The sequence below is a fragment of the Temnothorax longispinosus genome, chromosome 11, assembly GCF_030848805.1.
Source record: "Temnothorax longispinosus isolate EJ_2023e chromosome 11, Tlon_JGU_v1, whole genome shotgun sequence".
Classification (NCBI taxonomy): Eukaryota; Metazoa; Arthropoda; class Insecta; order Hymenoptera; family Formicidae; genus Temnothorax; species Temnothorax longispinosus.
Window position 1 is genome coordinate 11,075,956 of NC_092368.1, and position 25,609 is coordinate 11,101,564.

General features: G+C 32.1%; 1 protein-coding gene across 3 annotated transcripts in view; it reads left to right on the forward strand.

Moving 5' to 3' along the window:
* Positions 1 to 25,089, forward strand: part of LOC139821852 (fatty acid synthase-like) — a 56,295-nt gene extending 31,206 nt beyond the window's left edge. For all 3 annotated transcript variants that reach the window (XM_071793210.1, XM_071793212.1, XM_071793211.1), the window contains 12 exons: positions 818 to 1,135; positions 1,262 to 1,758; positions 11,737 to 12,056; positions 15,000 to 15,398; positions 15,466 to 16,490; positions 16,558 to 16,808; positions 17,877 to 18,570; positions 20,807 to 21,635; positions 22,692 to 23,155; positions 23,301 to 23,555; positions 24,014 to 24,265; positions 24,359 to 25,089. In XM_071793210.1, the coding sequence (XP_071649311.1) occupies positions 818 to 1,135; positions 1,262 to 1,758; positions 11,737 to 12,056; positions 15,000 to 15,398; positions 15,466 to 16,490; positions 16,558 to 16,808; positions 17,877 to 18,570; positions 20,807 to 21,635; positions 22,692 to 23,155; positions 23,301 to 23,555; positions 24,014 to 24,265; positions 24,359 to 24,478 (5,424 nt within the window). In that variant the 3' untranslated portion in view covers positions 24,479 to 25,089. The remainder of the gene's footprint in view (positions 1 to 817; positions 1,136 to 1,261; positions 1,759 to 11,736; positions 12,057 to 14,999; positions 15,399 to 15,465; positions 16,491 to 16,557; positions 16,809 to 17,876; positions 18,571 to 20,806; positions 21,636 to 22,691; positions 23,156 to 23,300; positions 23,556 to 24,013; positions 24,266 to 24,358) is intronic.
* The last annotated feature ends 520 nt before the right edge of the window (positions 25,090 to 25,609 follow it).

Here is a 25,609-nt window from a genome sequence, read left to right on the forward strand (position 1 = left end):
TTTGGCCTTTATAAATGTATTTTGTGTAGATACACCATGTATCAAAAATGATTAAAAAATATATTTACTTTATAAGTCTAATCTTTTTAAACCAAATAAGAAAACGTTCGAATAAGAATATGAGCCATTTTTGGATCTAATAAGCTTAAATCTTAGGCAGCTCAGTATTAATTTCCGCGTATATGTATTATTTATAATCGGCTACATATACTATACATATATATTTCAACTTTTTAAACTGCGCGCCAATCACAGTCGGACTTGAAACAGTTATTATTGGAATAATAAATCCCTCCCTCCCCGTAATTAAATAATTAAATCGCGTCGATTTAATTCTGGAGAGGGACGGGTTTTTTATATTCCAACGATAGCTGTACGTTTAAAATCCGACTGTGTTATTTATTATGTATTATTTATAATACATATACATATATATTCCAACTTTTTACTGCGCGCCGATCACAGTCGGATTTTAAACGTACAGCTATCGTTAGAATATTAAAAACCGTCCCTCTCCAGAATTAAATCGACGCGATTTAATTATTTAATTACGGGGAGGGAGGGATTTATTATTCCAATAATAACTGTTTCAAGTCCGACTGTGATTGGCGCGCAGTTTAAAAAGTTGAAATATATATGTATAGTATATGTATTATAAATAATGTGTATATGTATTATAAATAATACATGTGCAATTAATATTGAACTGCTAAGATCTAAGCTTAGATCGAAAATGGCTTGTATTCTTATTCGATTGTATATCATAGCGGTCTTGTTCTTTTTTATTAAGAAAACATTACTTTTATATGTATTGCAGATTGGATTGGTTGATCTTTTAACATCTATTGGTATAGTTCCGGATTTTATAATCGGTCACTCTATTGGTGAACTAATCTGTGGATATGCCGATGGATGTTTAACAGCCGAAGAAACGATTCTGTCGGCATATTACATCGGTTTAGCACTTCATGAGTCGATAATAATTAACGGCTCCATGGCTGAAATTAATCTCGACCTGGAAACCTTAAAAATTATGTGTTCTTCGGATATCGATATAGCTTGTTACAATAGTTCTTCCAATGTTATTGTGAGCGGACCAACAAATTCTATAAAACCATTCCTTACCAAACTGCAGGTATATTAATGCTTATAAACATGCTTATAATAACACCAACAATTTTTTTTCTACTTAGTTTCTTTAAATCGTTTTGTTAAAACAAATAATTATTATTAATACTTACAAATTTATTCATTTTTTTAGGCTAATGGAATTTCTGTAAAAGAAATTTCTTGCGGTTGTATACCTTTTCATAGTCGTTACGTTAAACCTGCTGCAGCTAAATCTGAAGAATACTTGAACCGGATATTACCACAAACAAAGTTTCGTAGCTCTAAATGGCTAACAACATCCGCTAATCACTATTCTAATTTATCTTTACCTTTATGTTCAAAATATTATACAAATTCTTTATTATCTCCGGTTCTGTTCACAAAGACAATAAGTTTGATTCCAAGTGATACAGTGACGATAGAGATATCTCCTCAGAGCATTCTTCAATACATTTTAAACAATTATTTATGCTCTACAGTAACAAATGTAGCGTTATGTGAAGAAATCAAAGATGTTAATGATGATATATTTTTAGAATTAATCGGAAAACTTTATAACGCAGGATTGCAGCCACAGATTTCAAGCCTCTATCCGACAGTAGAATTTCCTGTAAGTCGCAGTACTCCAATGATTTCGCCTCTCATAAGGTATGCGTATTTTATATTTACTAGACATCACAGACGCGCGCTACGCGCGCGTTAAAAAAATTGCTGAAAATAAAATACCTTTATATATATAAACTCACAAAAATTAGAGAAACACTTAATTTTTCTTAAAAAATAAGGAAAATTCAAGCAGCTATAACTTCGTTAAAAATGAACAAAATTTAAGTTTAAAAAAAAATTTTAAAGCTTAAAATCTCTACTTTCAAAAGGTCACAATAATTTTTTAGCTTCTGTGCGTTTGTAATTTTTACATATAGAAGAGTCACTTCAGATAGCTGGCTCAAGATTCTGTGACTCAAAATACGTAAAAAAAAACGTAAGAAAATTACGTCTTGTTACGGAGATTTAAACGAATGCACGTTTTTTCCCATTTTCCACATTTTCCCTGCTACAGACGTAATTTTTATGATTTTTTTTTATTTTTTTACTTAAAATACGTAAGATTTATTCGTTCTCCTAACAATTGCCAAAACCTCAATTTACCTCAATTTTGCATACTCTCCTTAAGCAATTTTACAATTGTTTGTACATTTTGCCCCATAAAAACATAGTAGCCACCATGAAAAGCACATTTTTTAAAAATGCAGGGTACTTAAAAGTACAAAAAACTTAAAGAATAAATTTGTTGTTCTACACATTGATGCTTTCTGGATCAAAATAAAAAAGGGAAAAATCGCTAATTTTTACATTATTTTCATCCATTTGCATCATGTCCACATGTTATTTTAAAAAATTTGGCTATTATACCATTTCATAGAGCAAAGTTTCAGCTTTAAGAATCAGGGGCTCGATTCTTGAATTCATTCGCAAGAGAAATGTATGCGCAAATGTTGTTCAGCTATTGCATAATTTTTAACCAATTACTTGCAACGTTTTTGTAAAAGCAAAATTTTCGCATACCTTTCTCTTGTGAATGAATTCAAAAATTGAACCCCTGTTTTGCTTCCTCATAGAGAAAGCTTTGTTTTCATAAACTTCGTATAAGGACCTTTGATCGCGTATAAAGCTAGGTCTAATCAACCAAATATTAAAGAATTATATATGAAACTAGATTTTGAGCCCGCGCGAAGCGCGGGCTCAAAATCTATTCCTCTCTCCCCAAACTCACTCATTAATTAAGAGCACCTTTGATATTCTTTCTCCTCAAACTCTAACCTACATCTTCGAATTCTTTTTTAATTCCCGAAAATTTGAAAAAATTCCATAACCGGTTTCCCAAAAGATCGGTAACAAAAAATTATACACTTTATAGCAAACCCCAGGAAATTCTACCTTTATTTCATATACAATTCTTTGAAATTCGATCAATTAACTCCCGAAAAATTTAAAAAATTTTGTAACCGGTTTCCACAAAAATCGGTAACGAAAAATTATCTACAAAAATTATCCATAAAAAAAATTCAGCTTTATATCTCAAAATTTACGGAAATTGGAGCAGAAATCGGAAACCCTTTTATTATTAGTAATTTTTCTATAAACTCATTGTAGCCATCCTCAAAAAATTAGAAAATTTTGAAACCGGTTTCCAAAAAATCGATTATGAAAAATTATACACGTCTTTGCCATCTCCAAAAAATTATAAAATTTTAATTATAAAATTATAAAAATTTGGGCATTGTTTTTAAAAAAATAACGAAAAATTATCTCTAAAAAAATTCAGTTAATATCTCAAAATTTGAAGAAATTAGAACAATCACGTACATTTTTTTAAACAAAAATCGGAAACCCCTTTAGAAAAATTGGAAAAACTTCGTAACCGGTTTCAAAAAATCAATTCATTAATAAAAAATTATCCATTAATAAAAAATTAAACTTATCCTCCAAAAATTAAAAAAATTTTGACACGACTCCTATTTCATATATAATTTTTTAAGATTTGGTCAATTAATTCTCGAAAAATTGGAAAAAATTTGTAACCGGTTCCCCAAAAAATCGGTAACAAAAAATTGTACACTTTTTAGCAATCCCGGGGAAATTCTACTTTTATTTCATAATGTAATTCTTTAAGATTCAATTATTTCCCGAAAAATTGGAAAAATTTCGTAACCGGTTTGCAAAAAGATCGGTAACGAAAAATAATACACTTTATAGCATTCCCCGAAAAATTCTACCCCTACTTCATATATAATTCTTTAAAATTCGGTCAATTATTTCCCGAAAAATTGGAAAAATTAAAAAAACCGGTTTCCAGAAAATCGGTAACGAAAAACTATACACTTTATGGCACTCCCTGGGAAATTCTACCCCTATTTCATGTACCCTTGGTAAAAATTCGGACCACTAACGAATGAGTAGTTCGCGGTCATACATACATACATACAGACGACGGTACTTATATATATAGATAACTGACGTAGCCCTACGTCTACTTTCCTTCGCTGAATATTTTAACATGAAATAGTGACAGTTGACGTAGTTCTACGTTGTGCGGCACAGTTGTTACTGTGCCCGTTTATTTTTGAAGTGAAACTTCTTTAGGCACGCTAGTGAGTTCGATTCGCGACACGAAAAAGTGTAACGGAAGTGAAACTTCTTTGGTACGGTAGTAAGTTCGATTGTGCGACACGAAAAGTGTAACGAAAATTTGACCAATAGGCGTACAGCGTTGGCGAGACGGTTCTTCTTCTGGCACGGTAGTAAGTTCGATTATGCGACACGAAAAGTGTAACGAAAATTCGACCAATAGGCGTACGAAATGAAACTTCTTTGGTACGGTAGTAAGTTCGATTGTGCGACACGGAAAGTGTAACGAAAATTCGACCAACAGGCGTACGAAATAAAACTTCTTTGGTACGGTAGTAAGTTTGATTGTGCGACACGAAAAGTGTAACGAAAATTTGACCAATAGGCGTACAGCGTTGGCGAGACGGTTCTTCTTCTGGCACGGTAGTAAGTTCGATTATGCGACACGAAAAGTGTAACGAAAATTCGACCAATAGGCGTACGAAATGAAACTTCTTTGGTACGGTAGTAAGTTCGATTGTGCGACACGGAAAGTGTAACGAAAATTCGACCAATAGGCGTACGAAATGAAACTTCTTTGGTACTTTAGTAAGTTCGATTGTGCGACACGAAAAGTGTAACGAAAATTTGACCAATAGGCGTACGGCGTTGGCGAGACGGTTCTTCTTCTGGCACGGTAGTAAGTTCGATTATGCGACACGAAAAGTGTAACGAAAATTTGACCAATAGGCGTACGAAATTAAACTTCTTTAAATAAATATTTTAATTACCACTTTTGCAATTCTGGTTTCAACACAACAGTTGTTATTAACCCTGAGCATCTATATGTTTTCTTTTCTTCTTTTGGCACGGTAGTAAGTTCGATTTTGCGACACAAAAAAGCGTCACAAATTTTGCGACATGAATTTTGCGACACGAATTTTACGACACAAAAAGTTATGGCAAAACCCTTGCCTTCAGAAGTTTCACTTCTAACGCGCGTGGCGACCACGCGTTCATTTTTTTTTTTTTAACAGAAATCGGTAACACCTTTATTATTAGCAATTTTGCATTTTTTTAATGCGATATTTCAGCGTTTTAGAACACCGTACAAAATTACCTTTTTTAAAAAAAAGGTAAAAAAAGGCGCCAAGTACACGCATAGTAGTGTATATGTAGTTATCTCAAAAAAAAAAGAAAGTGGTAGTATTATACATCGAAAAAACCTAAGTAACAAGTGGTAGACGTAATCTTTATATCTCGAAAAATCTTGAAAAAATCTAAGCAGTAGTATCTTTATTTCCGAAAAATTATAACCCAAGTGATACACATCACAAAATTATGTTACCTTATCAAAAAGAAGAGTCGCACTTCAAGTGATCTATTACAATTACAAAAAAGAAATAATATCTCTTTAAATTACAGCGCCAATTACAGAGAGAACATATATATTGCCTCAAAAAATAATTGTTGCACTACTTTGAAAAATTTTTACATTGTGTCAATTAGAAAAGTATGTATGATAACAATTTTATAAGATTAAAAAATTTTATTTAAATTTAACAAGGAATACAAGATATTTAAATACAAAGTTTACATGTGTATTTTTTAGTGGTCACAAAAAATTACAGAGGTACACAGTACAAAATAAAAATATTTTATTAAAATACATAAATTTTTTTTGTAAAAAAACTTGGCGCTGCTAGACCTCGAAATTTTAAATAAATTTATCCTTTACTTAATGATAAGCCGCATTATCCGCCGTCCGCGTCGTCACCCGCACACCCATATTACTCACTCGCACATCTACGCTGATAATCATTTAATATTACTCCCATCGCATTATTTTCTGAATTATTTTTATTTATTGTTGTCCTTATTTATTTAAAATTTCGAGGTCTAGCAGCGCCAAGTTTTTTTACAAGAAAAATTTATGTATTTTAATAAAATATTTTTATTTTGTACTGTGTACCTCTGTAATTCTTTGTGACCACTAAAAAATACACATGTAAACTTTGTATTTAAATATCTTGTATTCCCTTGTTAAATTTAAATAAAATTTTTTAATCTTATAAAATTGTTATCATACATACTTTTCTAATTGACACAATGTAAAAATTTTTCAAAGTAGTGCAACAATTATTTTTTGAGGCAATATATATGTTCTCTCTGTAATTGGCGCTGTAATTTAAAGAGATATCATTTCTTTTTTGTAATTGTAATAGATCACTTGAAGCGCGACTCTTCTTTTTGATAAGGTAACATAATTTTGTGATGTGTATCACTTGGGTTATAATTTTTCGGAAATAAAGATACTACTGCTTAGATTTTTTCAAGATTTTTCGAGATATAAAGATTACGTCTACCACTTGTTACTTAGATTTTTTCGATGTATAATACTACCACTTTCTTTTTTTTTGAGATAACTACATATACACTACTATGCGTGTACTTGGCGCTCTTTTTTACCTTTTTTTTAAAAAAAGTAATTTTGTACGGATATCACGCCTTTTTGTAGTATTACGCATTTTATAAACAGTATGTACAGGGTAAAGCTATTTGGAGGTATAATACTACCACTTTGTTTTTTTCGAGGTAACAACATAACAGGGTAACAACATAATACATATACACTACTATGCGTGTACTTAGCGCCTCCTTTTACCTTTTTTTTTTAAAATGTGTATACACATAATAAAAATGCGGAATTATTTTTGTCAGACATAATTTTAATTCATCCAATTTTTATTATGTCTAGACATAATTTTAATTCGTCCAATTTTTATTATGTCTAGACATAATTTTAATTCAGCGAATTTTTATTATGTCATGACATAATTTTAATTCTGCCGCTAGGGAATTTTTAAGTCGATTCTTATGAATCAAACTTGAATTCGATGACGGGTTCCAGATAGTGCGCTCTATAGTTTTCGGTGTCCAGGTGTAATAATACGTTGAATTCGATGTCTAGGTGTCCCACGTTGCCGATGACGAGGTCCACATAGTGCGCTCCGTAGTTTTTGGTGTCTACGTGTATTAATACCTCGAATTCGATATCTACGTGTCCTACATTCAGATTTAAAGTTATTAATACACCTAGACACCAAAAACTACGAAGCGCACTATGTGGACCTCGTCATCGACAACCTGGGACACGTAGACATCAAATTCGAGGTATTATCACATCTAGACACCGAAAACTACGGAGCGCGCTATCTGGACCTCGTCATCAGCAACCTGGGACACCTAAACATCAATTTCAAGATATTAATACACGTAGACACCGACAACTACGGAGCGCACTATGTGGACCTCGTCATCGGCAACCTGGGACACCTAGACATCGAATTCAAGATATTAATACACGTAGACACCGAAAACTACGGAGCTCACTATCTAGACATTGTCATCGGCAGCCTGGGACACCTAGACATCGCATTCAACGTATTATTACACCTGGACACCGAAAACTACGAAGCGCACTATGTGGACCTCGTCATCGGAAACCTGGGACACCTAGACATCGAATTCAACGTACGATTACACCTGGACACCGAAAACTATGAAGCGCACTATCTGGATCCCGTCATCGGCAACCTGGGACACGTGGACATCGAATTCAAGGTATTAATACACGTAGACACCGAAAACTACGAAGCGCACTATGTGGACCTCGTCATCGGCAACCTGGGACACCTAGACATCGAATTCAACGTACAATTACACCTGGACACCGAAAACTATGAAGCGCACTATCTGGATCTTATCATCGGCAACCTGGAACACGTGGACATCGAATTCAAGGTATTAATACACGTAGACATCGAAAACTACGGAGCGCACTATGTGGACCTCGTCATCGGCAACCTGGGACACGTAGACATCGAATTCAACGTATTATTACACCTGGACACCGAAAACTATGAAGCGCACTATCTGGATCTTGTCATCGGTAACCTGGGACATGTGGACATCGAATTCAAGGTATTAATACACGTAAACACCGAAAACTACGGAGCGCACTATGTGGACCTCGTCATCGGCAACCTGGGACACGTAGACATCGAATTCAACGTATTATTACACCTGGACACCGAAAACTATGAAGCGCACTATCTGGACCTCGTCATCGGCAACCTGGGATACTTAGACATCGAATTCAAGCTTGATTCATAAGAATCGACTTAAAAATTTCCTAGCGGCACTTTCTGCCAAGCGTAGAGAACCTTCTTTTCCGGCAGCGGTGGTAATACGATGTAAGGATACGAAATCTCTCCAGATAAACATGAAGGAATTGACTCAATATATAAGTATATACCTAATTTACCTAAAATACCTAAATAGAAATCTTACTCTTGACCGATAAGTTTATCGACCTAATTTCGAAATACGCGCGCGATATCGAAACTGGCGATACCTGCGCCGCCAGCGTCGAAAAAGTGAAAGTAACGTTTCTGATTATGACGTCATCATACAAGAACGTCGACGTTAGAAGTAGTATCTTAAAAATAAATTTTCACATTTGGACTTTGCGTCGCAATATCTCCGCTCGTAGGGCACGTAGCGGAATATTATGAGAGAAACCTCCCCCCCTAATTGGACCCCAAGCTATCGATCAAGCCTACTTAGAACTTGATCCGTTCACTCGTTATCGAGATCTCAACATCTCGGGTACTCGCAACCCGTCGCGTCGCGTAAAAGAGTCACGGTCGGTCTCGCTCCGCGTGTACTTGGCGCGAGACACTACCGTGTCTCTTGATAAGAAACACATTGGCATTGAAAACTACGCAACCGGTTTAAAAAAAATCGGTATCGAAAAATTAACCCCACCACCAATCATATATAATTCTTTAAAATTCGGTTTATTAACAAATGAGTATAGTTCGCGGAAAACGTTACAAGAAAAAAATCGGTAACTTTCCTGTATAAAATTTTGAATTTTTTGAGAAATGTCCGTGGTTGCTCTAACTTCCGCCAATTTTGAGATAGCAGGCTATTTTACCCTTATTGCTTCCTCATAGAGGAAACTTTGTTTTCATAAACTTCTTATACTTATGGACCTTTGATCGCATTATATAAAGCTAGGTCTAATCAACTAAATTTTAAAAAATTATATATGAAATAGAGATAGAAAAGACCGAAGAAAAAATAGTTTTTTTAGTTTTTGATGCCAATGTGTTCAGAATGTTTTAAAACATCGGAAAATCGTAATTTTAAAAAATGTTGTGTGTGTGTGTGTGTGTGCCAGATTTACTGAAATTTCTATAACTCAAGAACTGATTAACCAAATCTTAAAGAATTATATATAAAATAAAGGTAGAAAAAACTGAAAAATATAATAAAAATAGAAAAACTGTTAATAATAAAGGGGTTTGTATCTAAAAAAAATCTACATGATTACCCTAATTTCCGCAAATTTTGAGATATCAAGCTTAATTTTTCTTTATGGATAGAGTATCATTAAAGGTAGGTTGGTGTTGAATTTAGCAAAGATCGGTGAAGGGGTTACCGATTTTTGCCTAAAAAGTGTACAAGTTATTCATGTAATCTTATATATGGAGTATCATTAAAGGAAGGTTGTTCTGAATTTGGCGAGGATCGGTGAAGGGATTACCGATTTCTGCTTAAAAAGTGTATAAGATGTACATGTAATTTTATATAAAGTATCAATAAAATAAGGTTGTTTTAAATTTTGCGAGGATCGGTGAAAGAGTTACCGATTTCTGCTTAAAAAATGTGTAAGTTATTTGATGGATAGAATATCATTTAAGGAAGGTATTGAATTTGGCGAGAATCGGTGAAGCAGTTACTGATTTCTGCTCAAAAAATTACATGTACAAGTTATACATGTAACTTTATATAGAGTATTATTAAAAGAAGGTTGGTATTAAATTTGACGATAATCGGTAAAAGGGTTCTTTTTTTCTTTATAAAATTTTGAATTTTTTGAGAAATGTCCGTGGTTGTTCTAACTTTCGCCAATTTTGAGATATCAGGCTATTTATAATTCTATTATATTCTTCAGTCTTTTTTATCCCTATTTCATATATAATTCTTTAAGATTTAATTGATTAGACCCAGCTTTATACGCGATAAAAGGTCCATATGCGAAGTCCATATTGGACCATGTAGCCTGAACTCCCAAAGTCAACATCGATATGATATTGCGTCGATTGTAAAACCCCACTTGTACTACTAATTGTAAGCTCTATCAATTCATAAAAAGATTAAATTTAAAATTGAAAAAAGTGTGCAAATTAGAAACTTGCACATTGCTTCCTCATCATTACAGATCGCTACCATTGCTCCTATTTTATTTTACTCATAAAGCTTCCTCTATGAGGAAGCCAAAACAAATAATTACTAATAATTATGCATCGAATAAAATACAAGCTTTCTCATAGAGGAGCTTTGTGAGCGAAATAAAATAGAAGCAATGGTATCGATCTAATGATGAGGAAGCAATGTGCAAGTTTCTAATTTGCACATTTTTTTAATTGCGGTACGATGATTTTTTACAGAGTTAAGAGCAATCAAAATTAAAATGCTTATTTCTTATTGAATCCACGATAACTTAGTAACAAAAAATCGTAGAAACATAAAACAAAACGATTTTGTAGGGAATACTTCAAGCTTTCACATTAGGAAGTCGAAAATGTTCACAGACTTTTTTTGGACACGTGACAGGCTCACAAAGTATTATAGGAAGAAAATTACCTATTTTGTCCAGCTCGTAGTTTTCTATATGTAAAAATGACCAAACTTACAGAAATTAATAGCGAATTCGGTTGGACGCACTAGTGCGCACTCAGTGCACATTAAAGCCGTCGTACACAAATCAACGTAAAGTGTATGTTTAATATAAACGTGTTAAGTCACGAAATCGTCAATATTCTTTATTATACTATTTGGTAAAATATGTATTAGGCATTTTATCAATCGAAATATTTGCATTTTACTTTAATTAAATATTAGAGATTAAATCAGTGTACAGCTTTAATGTGCACCGAGTGCGCACTGCTGTGTCAATCAAATTTGCTATAAAAAATCATAGTGACCTTTCGAAAGTAAAGATTTTAAACTTTAAAATCTTATTTTTAAACTTAAATTTCGTTTATTTATAATATAGTTACTGCTTGAATTTTGCCTATTTTTTAAGAAAAATTAAGTGTTTCTCTAATTCTTGTGAGGAGTTTATTTTAAAACATTTCAATTAATTACAAAAGTACATGTTTAACATGATATTGAATTAGAATTCTGATCTCTTTCTCAAACTTGATTAGTTTTATCATCTAATCTTTAAATCTTGTCTGTATTTTGAAGATATTCTATCACCTTACTTATCACAATGATAAATGTATTTTCGTATTGCAAAGAACAGAAAATAGTGAAATTTTAAGATCAGTTAAAATTTCACTATTATTTAGCTTAAATTTCATATAAAGTATTGAATCAACTATTTTTGGAACATAATTTATTTACAGAAGAATTATATAACGATTTTAATGACGTTTGCAGATGGGAGCATTCAGAAAACTTATATGTAATACGATTTGGTAAAAAAAAGACAATTCATGAATTTAAAAAGGAAAAACTTGTCACTATTAGCACAATTGATGAAGAATTTGCGTATTTGACGGGCCATGTCGTTAATGAAAAAAATTTATTTCCTGCTATGGGGTATCTTTTTCATATCTGGGAAATGGTCGCATCGAGTGGCATCTTAAAAACTCAAGAATATATCAATACACCAATTGTATTTGAAAACGTTAATTTTATTCGTGCTACAGTACTATCACAACAAAATGAGATCGAATTAACTCTTTCGATCCAAGAAGGTAATATTATTACGTAAAAAGTTAATTTTTTTATGTAGATTATGCCGTTTTTACGACGCAATATGTCTAGTATACAGAGAAAATATATTAGAACAACTAATCCTAACACGGAATCTCTCTTTCTCCGAGTTAACTGCAACTTGTTTCAGAAAGCTTTCCGAAAGATAACTTGGAAATTAATATTGAAATGTAACATTAAAATCATTCAGAAGTATTTCTGAAACGTTTCATCGAAATTATTTATGACCTTTTTCACTGAAATATTTCTGAAATATTACGAAACATTTCAGAAAAATATTTCGCACGTAATGTCTAAAATACATATTATTGAAAGCTTTCCGAAAGATAATTTGGACAATAATATTGAAATGTAACATTGAAATTATTTAGAAGTATTTCGGAAACGTTTCTTCGAAATCATTTATAACCCTTTTCACTGAAATATTTCTGAAATATTACGAAACATTTTAAATGAGTATTTCTGAAACGTTTCATCGAAATCATTTATGACCCTTTTCACTGAAATATTTCTGAAATATTACGAAACATTTCAGAGAAATATTTTGCACGTAATGTCTAAAATACATATCATTGAAAGCTTTCCGAAAGATAACTTGGACAATAATATTGAAATGTAACATTAAAATTATTCAGAAGTATTTCTGAAACGTTTCATCGAAATTATTTATAACCCTTTTCACTAAAATATTTCTGAAATATTACGAAACATTTTAAAGAAACATTTTAAAGAAATATTTCGTACGTAATGTCTAAAATACGTATCATTGAAAGCTTTCCGAAAGATAACTTGGAATATAATATTGAAATGTAACATTGAAATTATTTAGAAGTAAAGACGGAGAAGTAAAAACTTGAATTGCCAGTGAATAATTAACAATTAGCAAAAGAATTATGTTCGACCCAACTGGCAAATTTTATTGTTCACAAAACGCTACGTTTCGACCGCAGATTTCGGTCCTTTTCAAACATATAGAAACTCACAAATATTAATTATTAGTCAGACATAATGTCCAAACTACGCCGAATCTAAAAACTAAACATAAAAAATTGTGGCACGCAACAATATAAGTATAAGTCCAAAAATAATTATATAAATCAAAACTTACATACTTGTGCGTTAAATTCACAGAAGTAAAATAATACAATTTAAACGGCATTTTCGTTATTCGTTTATGTCGAAGGGCATGTAAGAGCCGTGCGGTGGTAAAATTTTAACTGACGAGAACAGACAAGTAATAAACAAACCAATGACGTCAATATTAAAAGCCAGAGCGTGGAGAGGGAAACAGAGAAGAAGGAGATAGAATTACGTTTCTTTTATGATATGTTCGTAGAGAGCGTTAAGATTCTCCGTGTCCTTTTGTAAATTAATGGTGTCATCAAATTTTTTAATAAAAAACATCTCCGCTTAACTACAGAATGCTTACTCGCCGGTTTTCTGATATCGTTCTAGTGTTCTTTGAGACGTGTGCACAAATGTCTTTTTGTCTGCCCAATATACGTAGCATTGCAATCTTTACATCTCTACGAACATATCATAAAAGAAACGTAATTCTATCTCCTTCTTCTCTGTTTCCCTCTCTACGCCCTGGCTTTTAATATTGACGTCGTTGGTTTGTTTATTACTTGTCTGTTCTCGTCAGTTAAAATTTTACCACCGCACGGCTCTTACATGCCCTTCGACATAAACGAATAACGAAAATGCCGTTTAAATTGTATTATTTTACTTCTGTGAATTTAACGCACAAATATGTAAGTTTTGATTTATATAATTATTTTTGGACTTATACTTATATTGTTGCGTGCCACAATTTTTTATGTTTAGTTTTTAGATTCGGCGTAGTTTGGACATTATGTTTGACTAATAATTAATATTTGTGAGTTTCTATATGTTTGAAAAGGACCGAAATCTGCGGTCGAAACGTAGCGTTTTGTGAACAATAAAATTTGCCAGTTGGGTCAAACATAATTCTTTTGCTAATTATTCAAAAGTATTTCTGAAACATTTCATCAAAATCATATATCATTGAAAGCTTTCCAAAAGATAACTTGGAAATTAATATTGAAATGTAACATTGAAATCATTCAAAAGTATTTCTGAAACGTTTCATCGAAATCATTTATGACTCTTTTCACTGAAATATTTCTGAAATATTACAAAACATTTCAGAGAAATATGCAACGACGCCGCTAGGCGGCGCATAATGGTAAGATTAACTCGCAAGTAAATTTCAGTTGGGATCTAATATAAGCAGGCCTCCGGCGAAGCAAAATCATGACTATAATCAAGAATATGATTTATAAAAGACAGGAAATTGTTCCGGATTACCCTATACAGCCCTATACAGAGTGATCCGGAACAATTTGATTTTGATATGAGAAAAAAAGTATCTGAAATATTTTCCATATATTTCTGAAACATTTCAGAGATATTTCCGAAGCATTTCAAAGATATTTCTAAAGCATTTCAGAGATATTTCTGAATTATTTCAGAAATATTTCTGAAGCATTTCAGAGATATTTCTGAATTATTTCAAAAATATTTCTGAAGCATTTCAGAGATATTTCTTAGGCATTTCAGAGATATTTCTTAAGCATTTCAGAAATATTTCTGAAGCATTTCAGAATTATTTCAGAAATATTTCTGAGATTTCAGAAACATTTCTGAAATCTCAGCTTGGCGGACATTTTATCTTTCTGAAACATATCTGAAACATGTCTGAAATGTTTTTTTAAAAAATTTAATATTTCATTGACAGTTTTTTGAAAGCTTTCTGAAATATTTCGGTGCTGTGTGGGTGCTTCTGTAAGTTACTCAGCCCTATATGTCAATATATTCTCGTTCACTTAATTTATTATAATTAATAATATGCTTCAATGTTTATCACATGCTATGTATAACAAATTTATATTTATATCTAGGCAGCAACAGGTTTGAAATAATCGAAGGAGATAATACTGTTGTTACTGGAATAGTACGAGTTCCAACCAATATTGCAAATGAAAAGACATCTGCTCATCTTGCTGAATGTGTCGATGATGAAGAAGAAATGAATACAAAAGACATCTACAAGGAATTAAGGCTTCGCGGTTATCAGTATGCCGGCGAATTTCGTGGATTAAAAAGTGCATCTGTCACGGGATCAAACGGCCATATCGCATGGACATCTAATTGGGTGGCATTTATGGACAATATGTTACAGATGATGATTTTAGGACAGAAGTCAAGAAGCCTTTTTGTTCCAACAAGAATTCGCAAACTGACTATCGATCCGAAATATCATATACAGCTAATTCAGGATTATCCAACCGAAGATAGACGTAAGTAAAACAAGTGATATAATGCGGCCAATTGCTTGACAAATCAATTTTATTTGTTACGTTGCAGAATTTTCTGTTCGTCATTACAAACCTCTAGACGTCATAATATCCGGAGGAATAGAAATTTGTGGCATTGTGGCTACACCTATATCTCGTCGACAAAGAGCGGTTAATACCATTCTTGAAGAATACAAATTTGTTGCTCATCGTGATTTAGGAACAATGTCGTTACAAGATGCAATAAGAATGTCGACGCACATTGCACTCGAGTGCTGCAATATGATAAATGTAGAAATTATCGAATTTGTCGATGATAATGACAAAGTGGCACCAGAAGATTTAAATTCCCCACTTGTTAATAAAATCTTAAATAATTTGCCTCAGATTCGACATCACACCAGACTCGTGACGACCTACGAGAAATTCCCAAATATCTCTTTGCCCAACAATGTTTCTACCACGGAGATTACTAAGTTATCGAAAGACGAGAATTATTTGATGGTCATTGGTTTTGATATTTTGACAAAAAATAGCAAAATATTATATAAGCAATTGTTATCTCTGTTAATGCCGCAGGGTTTTCTACTAACTCTAGAGAAATCCGGTACAATTTATGATTATTCGTGCTTGAAAACATATAAGTTGGATATTATATTAGAAAAACAAATAAATGGAAAGACACTTTTACTTCTAAGAAAAACGCAAAATATTGCGAAAAATCTGCAAATTGTACATATAAACAATTATGAGTTTGCATGGGTAGATGAACTAAAATCAATCATGAATATACAAAATAAAACTGGTATAGATACGAAAATAATACTTGTCGCGGAAGAAGATTTTGAATGCGGACTACTCGGTTTTATTAATTGTTTGCGAAAAGAATCAGGTGGTGAAATACTTAGATGCGTGTTTATTCAAGATGACAATGCGCCTGTTTTTTCCTTGCAAGAACCATTGTACATGAAGCAGCTGCAACTGGACCTACCTATCAACGTTTTACGTTTGGGTAACCTTTGGGGATCCTACAGACATTTTCCATTATCATCATTGGAACCAAAATTTGTAGACAGCGCTTACGTTAAACAGATGGTGTGTCAAAAAATTCTATTGTAAATTTTATTATTAGATTGTAATCATTTACGTTTTTTTGTAATAGGTGCAAGGAGATTTGAGTACTCTCTGCTGGGTACAGAAAAGATTGTCTTCCTACATTAAGCGTGAGGACATTGTTAATGTAATTTATGCGCCTCTCAATTTTAAAGATATTATGTTGGCTACTAGTAGAATCACCGCCGACTCGATCGGATTATTTGAACGCAAATCTAGTTATTTAGATAGTCCCATTGGATTGGAATTTGTTGGGTTTAATACGCGTGGACGCAGAGTAATGGGAATGTGCTCATACGGGTAAAAAAAATGATGACTGTCTCTATCAATAATCACTAAATAAAGAAAACTATTTACATTTATCAGCAGTATTAATTTAATATTTGATATAATCTCAATTTTATCAGATTAAATTTGATTTTAAGGTAGTTGTTTCGCAAATTGCAAATAACAAAAAAATTTTTGAAAAATAATTATACGTTAATAAATGTGGAATCTATACATTTGTACAATTTAAAAGTAATTGATCATTCCAAACGTGAGATAATCGCTATCAAAAATTGCATCTTTTTCCATGCATTGCATGCACAAAGCATAAGAAAACCTCGTATTTTAAATTTTAATAATTAGAACGAATAACAAGAAATTGATGAAAAACGGATATAGTAGAAGAACATTTTAGAAGTATTACAAAAAAAACTGAAATTATTTTGACTGTTTAAATTTAAAAATACTATACTATAATAAATAGACCACGATTTTCACGATTATTCGCTGTAAAGAAACGACTGGAAGGAAAAAACAAATAGAATTGTCTTTTGTTCTATGTGTGAGAGACAGAATTATCCAAAAGTTTTCAGCCTGTAACCGTAGGTAGTCGGATGTTTTGAAGTAGATTCAAAGCGCTTTAAAGTATAAAATTTTGGATTGTATTGTCGCGAGACAACTACCTTAAATAAAAAACATGCTTTAGATCAAATAAAAAATAAAAAAACTGCTACATTTCAAACTTATATACTTTGTGAAATATAACACCTTACCGTACTATATGCTTTAAAGATATGCAGAAGTTATCAAATAAGTATGAAGAAATAATATAAATAGTTGTATTTCAAAACCCTTAAAAAATTGACAAATTATTAGAAGAATAAAAGAATAAAAAAATAGAAAAATAGAAATTTCTCTAAAATGTGGCACTTAAAAATTTCAAAAATTCTCAAAAGTTTAAGTATGACAGAATGAACAACAAAAGTCTACAGTACGACAAGGCGTTTTATATTGTGATTACTAATTATATAATGATTACTACATAACTTTTACGAGACATACGCGCTCAAATTATATATTTTCAAAAATTAATATGTTTAGAGGAATGACAAACATTTGCGTGCCCGACGAATACCTTAGTTGGAATGTACCCGACAAATGGACAATGGAAGATGCAGCAACGGTTCCGTGTGTGTACACCACGTGCTATGACGCCTTGTATATAAAGGGTAAAATGAAAAAAGGAGACAAAATTTTGATCCATTCGGGTACTGGAGGTATTGGTCAAGCCGCGATCCATCTTGCGCTTCACGAAGGTTGTGAAGTGTTTACAACAGTTGGAACTGTCAAAAAACGACAATTTATAAGAGAAACGTTTCCCTTTATTCCCGAAGATCATATCGGAAACTCGCGAGATACAAGCTTTGAACAAATGATTATGCAGCGCACAGGAAGTCGTGGAGTGGATATCGTATTGAATTCCTTAGCTGAAGAAAAATTACAAGCATCTGTTCGTTGTCTAGCAAATGGTGGCCGTTTTCTGGAAATTGGGAAATTTGATATGGTTTCTAATAATTCATTGGAATTGTTTGCTTTCTCTAAAGGCATTAGTTTCTATGGTATTTTATTAGATAAATTATATTTATCAAGTTTAGAACGAAAGATAACGCTGTCGAAAAAAATAGCGGAAGGTTTAGAAAACGGCGCTATTAAACCGCTGTGTAGAAAAGTCTTTAAAAGAAATGAAATAGAAGCTGCCTTTAGATATATGGCCGCTGGTAAACATATTGGTAAGGTAAGAGAATTTCTTAATAAACATATCTATATGTAGAGATATGTAATTATGACACGTAATTATACACAATATTTGTTTATGTCAAATTAGAGACATTCCAAATGCAGGTATAGTTAACCCTAGCTAGCCACACTTATTTTCGAGTCCTTAATTAGCCACTCTCCGGTCCGTGAGACCGCTCGACTTTGTCGCACTGTCATTTTCATTCTAATTAATATTTTCAAGCTTGTACTGTAGAAATTGGAAATACAAACTCTGAATAAAATGTTTATGATAATATCAGGTCAAGAAAATAATTGGAATTTGAACTGAACTTTACAAGGAAACTAGAAAATTACGTTATTATTATGTGAAAACTAGAAAAACGTTCAGTGGTCTACTGAACCGGAATGTGGCGAGCTAGGGTTAAATTATATAGATAGAGATAGGGAAGGAGAAAGGAGGAAAGAAAGAGAGAGAGAGAGAGAGAAAGAGAAAAAAAGAGTATGTTAATTTCTTCATCAATTAATCTGTGAAGAAAGAAAAAATTTTTTTAAAATACAACCTTTAATCTATCTTTATTCTTAAAATTATTTGAACATGAATGTCGACAACATTGGACATTTCTTTTACTTTGGATCTTTTTTTCCTTTCATTGTTGTGTTAAACTTACACGTGACATATTTTCTTCAGACACTTTAGATCATCTTATTTTTGCTTCCTAACATCGAATAAGCAAAAATCACAATTTATTTTGTCTAATGACTAAGTAATTCAACGTGTCAAAATTAATTTAATTGCTTTAATAATTTATAATTTTATAATAAAAACTATATGTGTGTTTTTTCTTATCATCTTGTGTGACCTCATATTTGTGTAATGTATCTTTGTTAGTGTTTCAGTTTTTATTTAATTTAAAATGTATTATTTATATTATTCTCGTGTATATTCGTGGAAAATATTATGGTAGACTAATTCAATCAATTAATTATTAAACTTATTCTTGCACAGGAGTATGTATAAAAAAGTGGTCGATTTTTACTCTTAAGTCGACATATAAAATTTGCATGGTTATAGTTTTTTGGCTGTAGAATCACGTGGTGATATCCGTTTGCTATCAAAGTATGGAGAAAATGGGTAAAAACCCCAAAGAGATAAGCAATTTATGACCTCCATTATTGTCTCTAAATACAGCATGATTTGTCACAAAATGTTTTGATAGCAAACGGATATCACCACATAATTCTACGGCAAAAAATAATATAAAAAAAACCATGCAAATTTTACATATACCGGATTAGGAGCAAAAATCGGCCACTTTTTAACATAGATCCTTTCAATTTAGTGTTGGAAAAGACTTACAATTAGTAAAGTCAAAACATTTACTTTATATCTATTCTAATTATAAATAAAGTTGTATACGCGGAAAAAAAAACGATATGATTCTCAGATGCATAATTGTGATTGCCACTACCACAATAAATAGTAATATTTGGGGCAGCCATATCTGTGGTTGTTGCACCCAAATTGATGCGGTCATGTTGCCAAAGTTGAGATCACTACACTGGCGCAGTGGTGCGGCAACTATGACATGGTTGAGACAACCATAGAGAATGGATGATCCAGCGCTGGCGCGGTGGTGCGACAACTATGATATGGTTGTCACAACCACGGGTTTAGCTACGGAGAAGTAGTAGAGGCAACTATATGCATTTGGTACACATAAACATGTTGAGGCACAAAACAATGTAGATGTCCCAACAATTCATAAGTCAATTTAATTTTAATTGTTTCAACCTCAGCCGTTTTTTCCATGTACTAGTATAATATCTTGTATTTATTTTCGTATCGTTAGCCCATTATTCACTCATATGGCTTTGCATAAAACAAACCTAATATTTCAATAATTACTAATTTGATTTGTCTATTAGAATTTAGTTAAAGGACAAACATTACTAAACATTTTTATTTTGTTATTAACAAATTTGTTATTAACTTATTAATTACTTACAAGAATATTAAACATTTTCGCATTATCATTGTGTACTCTTCACTGCCGGTAAAACCTACAATAATTATAATATAAATGTTACTCTTCACAATAATAAATTTAAATCATAAAATGCAATGTTAAAATTTATAATAAAATTTATGATAAAATATACAAAATACCAATAATAAAATAAAAGAAGAAATCTTTATTACTTATAATTTATTGTTTTGTGTAATGATTGTATCTTTAACTACTTGTTCGTAGATAATAATAAAAATTCGGGAAGAAAATGAGCCTTTGGATGCTCCACTACTCGCTCATCCACGATATTATTGTCTGGATCATAAATGCTACGTGATTTTGGGTGGACTAGGTGGTTTCGGTTTAGAGCTAGCAGATTGGTTGACTCTTCGAGGTGCGAAAAATCTGGTATTGACATCACGAACCGGGATTAGAACAGGTTATCAACAATCAAGAATAAAGCTATGGCGATCTTACGGTGTGGATATACAGATCGTTACAATCGATGATAATTTGAAACATAAAGACTGTGAATCTATATTAAAATTTGCTGAGGAAAGAGCACCAGTGGATGCCATATTTAATCTTGCAGTTGTTTTAAAAGATTGTATATTTCAAAATCAATCATCACAAACGTTCGAGGATTCTTTCAAATCAAAAGCGTGGATGACAAAGAAAATGGACGAATTGTCGAGAACGATTTGTCCACAACTTCGTCATTTTGTCGTTTTTTCCTCCGTCTCATGTGGAAGAGGAAATGCAGGCCAAACGAATTATGGAATGGCTAATTCCGTAATGGAGAGAATCTGTGAGAAGAGGATGAAAGAAGGATTACACGGTTTGGCAATACAATGGGGTGCTGTTGGTGATGTCGGACTCGTAGCAGATATGCAAGAAGAAAATAAGGAATTGGTTATTGGAGGTACATTGCAACAACGAATATCTTCTTGTTTGAATACATTAGAAGTATTCCTGCTACAAGACCGCCCTGTCGTAAGCAGTATGGTTGTTACTGAAAAAGCAAAAATTGGCGGATCAATGAATATTAATGAAACAGTTGCTCATATCATGGGTAAGCAGTTTTATATAAATAAGCTAAGTAATGAAGAAAACTAAATATAATGCCATGAAATAGAAATAAAATCAAAATGTTACTCCAAGTGTATTTATTGGAATAAGTATAAGGGGAGACTGGGGCTATATATATTTGGTACACTTTTTCTTAAAAATTTTTTTACACGTAACTAATAAATGGAATACACAAGCCGCAAAAGAATTTTTCAATAGCCGCATGCTTATACAGCACAAAAATTATTTTTTTAACTGAATAGTATAGGGTAACTCCGGTATATACGCCGCAATTAATGGAAACTTAATTTATCGAGTACTATTTACTAAGGCAAATGAATTATACTAATAAAAACTTTATACTGTCTACTACTATAAAAAAAATTAGAATTATAAAATATTCATTCTTTGTATTTAATACAAAAAAACTTTTAGAAATCCTTGCATTTTTGCCATATATCCTATATGGGTGGGATATATAACATTCATGGGTAAAATATATAAAAAATTACAATTATTGTTTATAAATAAGACAGTAAAATGTCTTAATAAGTTATAAAATGTTTGTAAGAAATTAACTAAGATGTAAGAATAAAGATTTCTAATCTTGTGAGCCTTTATTATTATATTTCTTCGCGGGCTTAAACATGCGTTTCTTCAAGTTTATTATTATTAACCGGTTATTGCGACAAATATTACCACATGCCTCGGTAGTCGAATTGGTACGACGCCCTTTACGGAATGAGGGAGGTACCAGGTTCGAATCCTGGCTGAGGTAATATTTTTCGCAATAAATTCTTTACAGTTTTTTAAATAATTAAATGGCGTCGATTTAATTCCGGGGAGGGAAGGGTATTAATGTTCCAACGATAGCTGTCAAGTCCGACAAATAATCGGCGCGCAGTTTATTAATGTCGGAATATATGTATATGTACATGTACATTTACTTAAAATATAGAATATATGAACACCAACAGCTTGTTGCGGCTCAACGCTTCATTTTCTTCAATTAAATATAAAATTGATTTAATTATATAATTCTTACTTTATTTCAAAACAGGGTTGAAGAACATAAACGCAGTGCCATTAAATGTACCATTGGCCGAAATGGGTATGGATTCGATGATGGCAGTTGAAATTAAACAAATGTTGGAAAGAGAGTTTGATATTTCCTTGACAGCGCAAGATATTAGAACTCTAAATTTCGCTAAACTTAAACAAATGACAAATACAACTGAACCAGGAAAGATACACAATACAAACAAAATTAATGAAGATTTTAACGTGCTGATTCAAAAAATGAAGAATTCAGACTTTGTTCCAGATATTCTTGTAGAACTTGCTACAAAAAAAGAGGTTGGTAAGGGCAATGTTTTTCTCTTATCAGGAATTGAAGGATGTTCAGGTGTATATAAATCTATAGCATCAAGAATTAAATCTTCGGCAACGTGTTTGCAACATGGTGTACTTAATATTCCCGACGAAAGTCATTCAGTGATGAAGTCCGCCACTTATTTGCTACCTGTAAGAAGATTAACGTTACTTATAAAATATATATTTTAACTATTTTTAAATAATTTATATATATATAAATAATATCTAACAATTACAAGTCTTTTATATTACTACAGCTTACAACTTACATAAACAATCATATTTATTTTCTTAGCATGTATTGAAGAAGATAAAAGATCAAAGAGAATTTCTTATAGTGGGTTATTCGTTTGGATCCTTAATTGCCATCGAATTAGCAAGATTATTAGAAGCTAAGGATTTCTCAGGACGGTTAATACTAATAGACGGAGCTCCTGATCAAATAAAAGTTTTGATTAATCAATATTTTCAATGTGCTTCACCAGAAGAGTTACAAAATACAGTTTTCCTTAGTTTATTGAAAATGTACGCTACAATTAACGAGGAAACGGTTAGTAAATTTTAAAAAATATATTTTGTGCATCATAATTCTTATTTTGCTCTTCGACTTTTATTACACGGAGAAATAGGATGTGCGTTTGATTCAAATTACAATAAGAACTAATGTGATTCATGTGATTATACATGTATTACGTTTTCTACTTTTATCTTTTTTTATCGCTCTTTATATGCTATCTTATTACACTGAAGATAGTTTGATCACAGACTGAAACGTATGTTAAAGTATTATTGTAATTAAAAATTGCAAGCTGTTGTGGCTTTTTTATGACATTTTTTAATGTGGAGATTTAGAAATTTTAATAAAATAAACAAGAATATTAATTAACAGATTTTACCCTTGTTCGAAAATTCAATAAATCTTTTGTATCACTGATAAAACGTAGATGTTATTTTAGCACATATTTATTATTATTAAACATACAAAATGCAAAATTTTCTTATTTACAGCTTGCGTTAGAGTTGAATAAATGTAACACTATAGACGAAAAATTAAAAATATTTCATGCTTACTTCCCGAACGATGTAAATGTATTGACCATCAAAAATCAAAAACTGATATATTTTACCATTTACAATCATATAATCGCTATACAGGATTATGATATTTCCTCATTACCTCGCCTTAAATCACCCATAACGTTACTAAAACCCACTTTTCCGATTGCCCATTATACTGAAGAGGATTATGGTCTACATAAGGTAAATCTAATTTGGTTAGATATTTTTGAAATAAAACTATAATTTTTTAAAAATAACAAAAAGTTTTGTAACAAAAATATAATTTATTTTTAGGTTACCGAAGGTAAAGTGCAAATTTATTATGTGGAAGGTAATCATATCACAATGATGGACAAAGACAAAATCATATCAGCTATTAACGAAGAATGGATAGAAGATAATCTAAAACAATAAATGCATGTATACTTTATTAAGATGTAGTAACATAACACAATATATACATCTAACATATGATATTATATATAATATACAGACAGCACCATGTCCAAAATCGGGACATAAAATGTCTTTTAGATATCATTTTGTAAGACGTTTAAAAGATGTCTAAAAAATTTTAGACGCCCTATGTCCTGCTTCTGGACATGCGTGCTGTCTGAGATACATTTAGTAAAATATACATTTTTTAATTTGCTATATTTAAATTAACATAATACAATAATAAATTTATATATATATTTAGTATTTTATTACTTTATATACATTATACTTTATATATAGGTATACATATATCATATGTTATGTATAACATTTTAAGATAATATATATTATGTTAACACGTCTAAAAAAAAATACATACGGGGTGCGAGAAAAGTCTGGAAACGGTCAAATATCTCGAAAACAAAACGTTTCTGAGAAAAATGTTTCGAACCAAAGTTGTAGGGTTTTAAAAGTTCTATTCAATGATCATATCCGTTTGACCTTGAGTAGAGGCGTCAAGGCGAGGTCAAGACCAACCTAATTTTTTTAAATGGTACACCCCATTTTTTATGACACAGTATTAAAGGTGGCAGCGAGACGTTTCCAAAACACTACTTGAAAACCTATTTTCGTTGAGAATTGTCTGAGTTATGAGCTTTAGAATTTACGGTGCCGCCAGCATTAGTATTATCCAAGATGTACCGCGTGGAGGTTGCATGGTCGGACTTTACACCCCTGTGTGTGTGTGTGTGTGTGTGTGTGTGTGTGTGTGTGTGTGTGTGTGTGTGTCAGCAGAGATAAGGACCCCGCGGTTCGTCACTCCCGCAGTATTTAATGACTCCAAACCCTTAAATACTGCGGGAGTGACGAACCGCGGGGTCCTTATCTCTGCTGACACACACACACACACACACACCCCGAGCAGAGAAGGTTTGGAGTCATTAAATACTGTGGGAGTGACGAACCGCGGGGTCCTTATCTCTGCTGACACACACACACACACACACACACACACACACACACACACACACAGGGGTGTAAAGTCCGACCATGCAACCTCCACGCGGTACATCCTGGATAATACTAATGCTGGCGGCACCGTAAATT